Source organism: Sinocyclocheilus rhinocerous, unplaced genomic scaffold (genome assembly GCF_001515625.1).
Source record: "Sinocyclocheilus rhinocerous isolate Xijiao unplaced genomic scaffold, SAMN03320098_v1.1 scaffold2834, whole genome shotgun sequence".
Classification (NCBI taxonomy): Eukaryota; Metazoa; Chordata; class Actinopteri; order Cypriniformes; family Cyprinidae; genus Sinocyclocheilus; species Sinocyclocheilus rhinocerous.
The window spans coordinates 107,798-115,874 of NW_015662588.1; the positions used below are offsets into that span (position 1 = coordinate 107,798).

The 8,077-nt window shown below is 35.5% G+C and overlaps 1 protein-coding gene across 3 annotated transcripts in view; it reads left to right on the forward strand.

The window, feature by feature from the left end:
- Positions 1 to 8,077, forward strand: part of LOC107728163 (striatin-4-like) — a 28,520-nt gene that overhangs the window by 17,198 nt on the left and 3,245 nt on the right. For all 3 annotated transcript variants that reach the window (XM_016538253.1, XM_016538256.1, XM_016538254.1), the window contains 8 exons: positions 732 to 907; positions 1,115 to 1,162; positions 2,804 to 2,925; positions 3,058 to 3,225; positions 3,303 to 3,443; positions 5,202 to 5,300; positions 6,486 to 6,572; positions 6,734 to 6,914. In XM_016538253.1, the coding sequence (XP_016393739.1) occupies positions 732 to 907; positions 1,115 to 1,162; positions 2,804 to 2,925; positions 3,058 to 3,225; positions 3,303 to 3,443; positions 5,202 to 5,300; positions 6,486 to 6,572; positions 6,734 to 6,903 (1,011 nt within the window). In that variant the 3' untranslated portion in view covers positions 6,904 to 6,914. The remainder of the gene's footprint in view (positions 1 to 731; positions 908 to 1,114; positions 1,163 to 2,803; positions 2,926 to 3,057; positions 3,226 to 3,302; positions 3,444 to 5,201; positions 5,301 to 6,485; positions 6,573 to 6,733; positions 6,915 to 8,077) is intronic.

Genomic DNA, 8,077 nt, shown 5'->3' on the forward strand with positions numbered 1-8,077 from the left:
TATATATATATATATATACACACACACACACATACATGTATACACATTAAGTTTTACATTAAGTTGGTCAAAAGCGACAATAAAGACATTTAGAATGTTATATCTCTATTTCACATTAATAAACTATTCATAAAAACATCTTGTAAAAAACAAAAACATTCATCACAATTGTTTGCAACACTGATAATAATAAATCTGAATAATAAATATCAAGAAACATAGGATGACAATATTAGTGTGATTTCTAAGGGATTATGTGACACTGAAGAGTAATGGCTGCTGAAAATTCAGCTTTGCCATCGCAGTCATAAGTTACATTTAAAATATATTGAAGTAAACATTTTAAATTATAATAATAACATTTCACAATATTTTAATAACAATAATTTCTGCTGTATTTCTAATGAACCTCGGAGAGCTGGCTGACCTCACTGTTGCCAACGACAATGACCTCACCATTGACGTTAGTATAATAAGTAATCTTTCCTCCTCAACTGAAAGCATTTTTAATCGTTAGAGTGACATTTTATCACAATTATTTCTGCAGTATATAAAATGCTCTATATCTGCATATTTCACACAAAACTGGATTAAAAATGCAATTGAAGTGACTGAAAACATTACATTCAGTTCCCACTATATTCTTCATTTAATATTGTTTCTGTCACAAGTAAAAAGTATATAATGAAGTGTAGTTTTTCACAAGGAATAGTATTCTTTGATATGATTAGTTGCAGGACAGTCGAGAAGAGTTCAAAAAAACGTGGAACCCTCGCTTCACGCTACGAAGCCACTTCGATGCCATCCGAGCGTTGACCTTTCACCCCAGCCAGGCCGTGCTGCTGTCTGCCTCTGAGGATGGAACGCTCAAACTGTGGAACCTCAACAAGGCAATGCACTCCAAAAAGTAAGAAGCACATCCTAACCCATTGGTCCAAAACAAGACACACAAACAAGGCTGAGAAGACCCATATTTTACTGCCCAAACAAGTTTGTGTTCGTGTACATGTAGGTGTCTCTGGAAGTGTGTTTAGAAATATAGATCCGTAAAAGATTCTTTTAGCACTGTCTCTCTGCATTCTAACATGGAAGCCTCTCATTTTTGCCTTCACAGAAATGCAGCGCTGGACGTTGAGCCCATTTATACATTCAGAGCACACAAGTGAGTGGGACGGGTTTATAATTAGACTGAGATCGACTCCCTAAAAATGAAATTGCATGGCCTATGGCTAACATACTCTGCCAAGTGCTCAAGGCTAGATTATGGGGCGAAAGCTGTGTTTTAAAACCTAGTGGGCTTCCAAAGTAGCATCTGAACTGAAAAATTAACTGAAACTAGAGATGAACATTATACTGCTACCATTGGTTATTATCTTATAGTGTAGTTTTTTTGTAATTTATCAGTGTTGGTATCAGTAGATATTGTAAGTTTAATTGTACATGCTAATTTTCCCTATATTTACATTTATATTTCCTTTGCTTTTCCTTTGATTTAATGCTTTCTTAGCTAATTTTATAGAAGCCCATTTTCACCGTTGAATAACAAACAAATAAGGTAATTGTTACTTTTTATCTCACAATTCTGAAGAGTCAGAATTGTGAAAAATAAACTCAGGATTATACAAAATTGTGATTATACAAAATTGTGAGTTATAAAGCCAGAGTTGTGTTATATAAACTCAGAATTGAGAGATCAAAAGTCAGAATTACCCTTTTTATTTTTTATTCAGTGGCAGAAAGAAGCTTCCACAAATCTTTGAAAACACTAATAACCGAGTCACTTTGTAAACTTTGGCAAATTGCAAAACATACATTTTTCCATATAGTACATTATAATGTTTAATGCCAAAATGTACTTGTAGCATGCGGTTAGTGTTAGTGTTTTAGTATAATTTTTAATTAATTTAGACAAATTAGTTAAATATCTATAATTAATTGATTACATAACAAACACAAAACAGTTACCTGCCATGAAAAAAAATTTGATTATTGAAAATTATCAGTATCTGCTAAAATAGTAAAATCTGTCCATCTGTAATTGAAACAAATAGAATAAAATAAAAATAATAAACGCATATTCTATTAAACTAAAAACAGCACACATGGTTTGAAATGGTTATCTTTTAATTAATTCTTGTTTAATAAATATTGAATGAAAATTAAGTATACATGTACACTACCATTCAAAGGTTTGGGGTCTGTAATATCTGAAAATTCAGCTTTGCCATCGCAGTCATAAGTTACATTTAAAATATATTGAAGTAAACATTTTAAATTATAATAATAACATTTCACAATATTTTAATAACAATAATTTCTGCTGTATTTCTAAATAAATTCATCCTCAGTGAGGATAAGAGACTTTCAAAAACATTTAAAAAAAATCTTACCCAAAACCTTTGAACAGTAGTTCTAATCTTTTCTCTTTTTATTCATGCACCATCATGAATGAATGTGTTTGCTGAGCTTTCTTTCTGAGGGAGGAATACATGCAGTAACACATCTGGAGTGTGGCTGCGATTTCATAAAATGTTGCTCACTAGCAGCTCACTAGGTTTTAGAAAAGTGTGTTTTCCCTTGACATTTAACAGCATTAGCTTTGTTTTTTGGACATGCACTGTGGCAATATCATGGTATTCTTTGAAAATCCTTGGATAACAATGCTGTTGCATATGACTATTGAAATCAATCAGCCATACAATATATATATCAAAGTTCGAGTGTATTACCAGTACCACTACAGTATTTTTGTTGTGTTTTTTTTAATATGTTGTGTATGTGTGTGTGTGTGTGTGTGATTCAGTGGAGCTGTTCTTTCTCTGGCTATGGGGGAGGAAGGAGAATCATGCTTCAGCGGCGGTCTGGATGGCACCGTCCGTGGCTGGAAGATTCCCGACCTTAATGTAGATCCTTACGACAACTATGGCAAGTCAACCTATTGCTGCACTTGCAAGTTACACAGTGTGATTAAAAACAGTGGTTAACACAGTCCTCTAGAGGGCGCTGACTAAATTAATTTGAGAGCTAGACATAAATGTTGTGTATAAATGCGTTCAGATCCCGGCGTGGAGAGCAGCGTGTTGTCGGGCCATGAGGATGCGGTGTGGGGTTTGGCCTACTCCTCCAGCCTGAAGCGTTTGGCCTCCTGCTCTGCAGATGGGACTGTACGGATCTGGGACCCCCATAATTCCTCACCGTGTGTGTCTGTTTTCAACAAGGAGAAAGGTGAGGAGAAGACCTTGCGTGTTTGGATTGTTTGTCTTTTCTGTTTGTCCCTCTCACTCATTGCCTATCTCTTTCAGAACATGGCACTCCCACCTCGGTTGCCTTTGTAAACTCCGACACATCCCAGGTTGTTGTGGCCTTCGATGGGGGCGAGACTCTGCTTTATGACCTCAGCACAGAGCAAAGCATCATGGTCTTGGAGAACCAGGCTAAGGATGGTAAGTGCCAGTTCATATAGGAATAAACATTTACAAATTATGCTCACCAGCAAACAATTTTATCTAATTATTATTATTTTATTTTTTTTAAACTATAAAATAAAAAGGTTACTTAAGTACTTTATTAGACTGCCATTTTGGGAAAAGTCATGTAAAAAGGTGTGAAAATTGCTTTAAATAAATTAAATAATCTTATTCTTAAAATATGAATTAAGTAATTCTATAAACTATTCTTAGAATAATAAGGTTCTATTAATTTACATTAGTTAATGCTTTAACTTATAAAAAAAAAACTTAAAAGCTATACATTTATTACAGTATTTATTATTTTTTTAAGTTTACTTAATAAAAATAAAGCTATTTATTGTTATTTCATGTTAACTCAGTTCCATTAAATATTACTGTAAGTTTTACCTGATACAACTTTTTATTTTAATAATGTATTAGAAAATGTTGAAATTAACTAAATGAATTAGTATTTTCCTGTATTTATCATTGTTATTTCATGTTAATTAAACCACTGTAGGTAACTAGTCTTAAGAAATGGAACCTTACTGTTAAGTGTTATATCGTATTATTATATTGCCTTGAGAAAGCAAACATTCTGAAATGCTATTTAAACTTAATATTCTTCCTCTTCTTCCCAGATAGCACACATATGTCTGCAAGATGTCTGTTAAAGATCACTTGGTCTGGAAAGCATCTGCTGTGTACAAACATCTGATAGACGTCTTTAAGATGCCAGTTTTACATACATTCTTAATCATAAACATCTTAAAGACATCTTCTAAACGTCTATTTGACATCTAATAGGAAACATCCTATAGACGTATTGCAGATGAGCAAACACTCTAAAAAAATACGTCTTGCAGATGTAAATGCAGACGTCAAATAGACTCCTCTGTGATGTACGTGTGCTATCAGGGTTCTGAGACCAAAATGTCTGACTGTATCTCCTCCTAGAGCTTTAATGCTACAAGCACCAAACTCGGCAGAGACCTGGGCCCTGAAGTTTAGTTTGTTGCTATATCTTTTCAGACTGATCAGACTTGTAGCTTTTATATAATTAATCATCAAAATCAAACATTTTCCATAGACTTACATTGCCAGAGCAAAAATGTACCCTCTAGAAGACAATTGCTGTCTATCAGAGGGAGCCGCAGGATAAGAAATCTTTCAACTCCACTCTCTTACTTTTGTTTTTAATCGATTATATTTCCAAATAAATACATACATTTAATTCACACTGACAAGCTAAACCAACATATTTGATCGTGACCAGGTCAGGACTCAACAATAATGACTGATGGCCAGAGGCCGGTGTGAAAGACGCTCGGGACAGGACAGATGACTGATAAGCTTCTTTATTATAATACAAAATATCAAGTGTCTGTAGAAAAAAATATTACGAAATCAATAACTGTGGTACTTTTTTTGTGGCGGGGCAGCTCAAGAACGGCGAACACACAAGTGATCTGGCTCTTTTGCCTCAAGGCTGCCCATGTTGGCTTTCTCGAGCCAACATCAAAGTTTGTTTACAAACTTTAGCCTCTAGTTATTATTATTATTATTATTAAATAATCCTGTGATAAAAACCGAACCGTGATTAAAAACACCCCTAATATATATATTTGTTGAAAATAATAGTTCCACACAGCATGTTACAAAAGTAAAATGGTTTGTGAATGCTGTTTCATGTTGACTTGATGTCTGTTGTAAAATAATAAAATATTGTGTTTTTCTTTACCGCCCCTGCAGGCAGCGAGCTGATTAACTGCGTGGTCAGCCATCCGTCCCAACCGATTTCCATTACAGCCCACGAGAACCGCACCATCCGCTTCCTGGACAATAAGACAGGTGTGTGTGTGTTTGTTTGTGTGTGTGTTGAGAGCTTGTAGCAATTTTGAGGCCCGTAATAGCACTGCGTATTTTCCAGCTGTGCACTGTGGGAACTGTAAATACACCAGCAAAGCATTTGACTCTCCTACCGTGCAGTCACAATAGACCTCTCAAAGCTGTTAAAAAAGAACCTCCGGTAAAAAAAAAACTCAATCGTATCGTGCCAGACACCAACCTTTACTCACCAGTTTATATAGCAAGAGCACTTGAAGAAAAGCGAATAACATTCTTGGTGTGAAAGATTAGCCAGTGGAAAAAAAAAAGGCATCTGGAATGTGAATCCAGTGGTACATTACCTGCGGCTTTGTTTTCAGGCATATTAGGATGTTTTTATTGATTTTTTTTTTTTTCCTGGGTACGTGTTCATAATGGAAATTGTGTTAAAGGTAAATTGTGTAATTTGAGGATGAGTCACGATTAGGGATGGGTACCGAAACCCGGTATTTAATCGGTCCCGGGGCTAAATTATGAAAGACTAGCTACGTTTTGTCTTGCACAACTACTTTCCCTTCACAGGAATTCGCGCATTCGTTCCTCCCTAAAAACCCAAACTTAATGTCAGAATCAGCTCAGTCGGTGATTGTTGTTGGAGGAGAACAGTTGAGAGAAAATCCAATGTGTATCAATATATTGTCTTAAAGTGACAAACTGGTGCTTGGGCCATCAAAATGCAAATCTGCTCTTAATCTGAATAACGTTATAGCCACGATGGTTGACTAGTCGTCTATTGAGGCTTATCTAGATTTTTTTTAAGCCTTTTTGTCAGCCAAATCCCTAAAATATTATAAAATAAGTTGATATATTAATAATTTAAAAACAGATTAGCATGTTCACACTGCTCTGTTGTTGGTTAATGTAGGTAAACAAATACAATATTTCATTTATTGTTTTTTATTTTATTTTAAAAACACATTTTGATTATACTTTTTAATTATTTATTTATTAGTTTTGCAATTCTCTCATGAATCCCAGTTTTAGAAACCTTGCTTTAAAAAGGATGAATTTAGGAACACAAACTTTACACGGCGTTTTCCTATTGGTTGAGCCAGAACTTGGAATATCGGACCATTTAGAAACAATATTGTGTATCAAAAATATCCCACATGACCTAATCTTTCCTCCTTCCTCTCGCTGTGGCCACAGGGAAAGTGATCCATTCCATGGTGGCTCACCTGGATGCTGTAACCTGTCTCGCCACAGACCCTAAAGGCGCTTACCTCATCTCCGGCAGTAAGTAAATATACACCAACATGCAGTGTGTGACATCAGTGAGCAAAACAACATGCCAGCTGAAGCCTTCTGAGCACATCCACGTCAACAGACCACATTCTCACTGAAATGTGGAAAATCTCTGCAGCTATAATTTGAGATTTCTGTTTTTTTTTTTTCAGGTCATGACTGCTCTGTGCGGTTGTGGATGCTGGACAATCGCACGTGTGTGCAGGAGATCACAGCACACAGGAAAAAACACGACGAGGCCATTCATGACGTGGCCTTCCACCCCTCGCAGCCCTTCATCGCCAGCGCGGGGGCCGACGCGCTTGCCAAGATCTTCGTTTGATTTTCTCACTGGTAAATGCATATAAAAACAAAATAAAACTGGATTAAGAGTTAGAAGTTAAAGCAGGGTTTCCGCGGGTATTAAAAAAGTCTTAAAAAGTCTTAAATTTAGTTGTATCAAATTTAAGGCCTTAAAAAGTCTTAAATTGTACAAGAAAGTCTTAATTATGATTTCAAAAGGTCTTAAATTTGGGGACGGAAAGACCAGAATTGCGATATGACTGAATGTGACGATTAAACTTCAAAAGGCTATGATTTCATTAAATAAACATGAGCGCTGCGCGTTCAATGTCCGGTGCTGCGCTGCTTTGTGTACAGCAGTTACCGGGGAAACAGTTCTAATTCTACCAAACACTCCACCTACTGTCAGAATGAATGAGCATTTTCAATAAAACTGATGTTTTGTTCAGAGTTCAGACAAATGCAAAAATCGACCCATGTTTTTACCCTGCAAACACGCAGAGCTTTAAATGTGAACTGGTGGATCGATAAGAAAGACAATGCATTAGAAAAATCTAAACAGAATAGGTGTGTGTGATATGTATGGTCTGCGATAATATCGTAATTGTTGTTTTAACGATGTGCAATTTGATATTATCGAGTATATCGCGAAAAGCAAACAAAACATTTTAGACACCATATTTCCTGTTTTTGCTCTATTTCTCCAACAAAAATCATTCCAAACACAGCCACAGCACTGTTTTGTGCCTCTGAGCAACATGACAGTGTTTCGTTCCTGAATGAATCAACCGTTTAAATGATTCGGTTCAATCGCAATGACTCACTTATTAACAGTGACTTGCTGCCACCTACTGGCAGTTTTAATTTCACATTTAAGGTACCTTTTCATTTTTAAAATAATTTCAAACATCAGTTTTCAATGTTTTATGTTTAAAATATCAAAACATTATTTATGCATTTCATCTGCAGGTTAGAGTATTCCATGTCCCTCAGAGCTGCATTAAACAGTGTGTAAATAATGCAGCTTCTGTGTTTCCTGTGTTTCTGTGCATTGCAAAGATCAATTTTGTTGATACTGATTTCATTTGCTTGGTAACAGCCCAAATGCAAGAATTTGACTCAAAAGATGATGCACACTTTTAGAAAAAATGGCTTAAAGGTAAAAATTTGTTGGAAATGATTAATTTCTATTACTGCTGTGAACTGACCACACA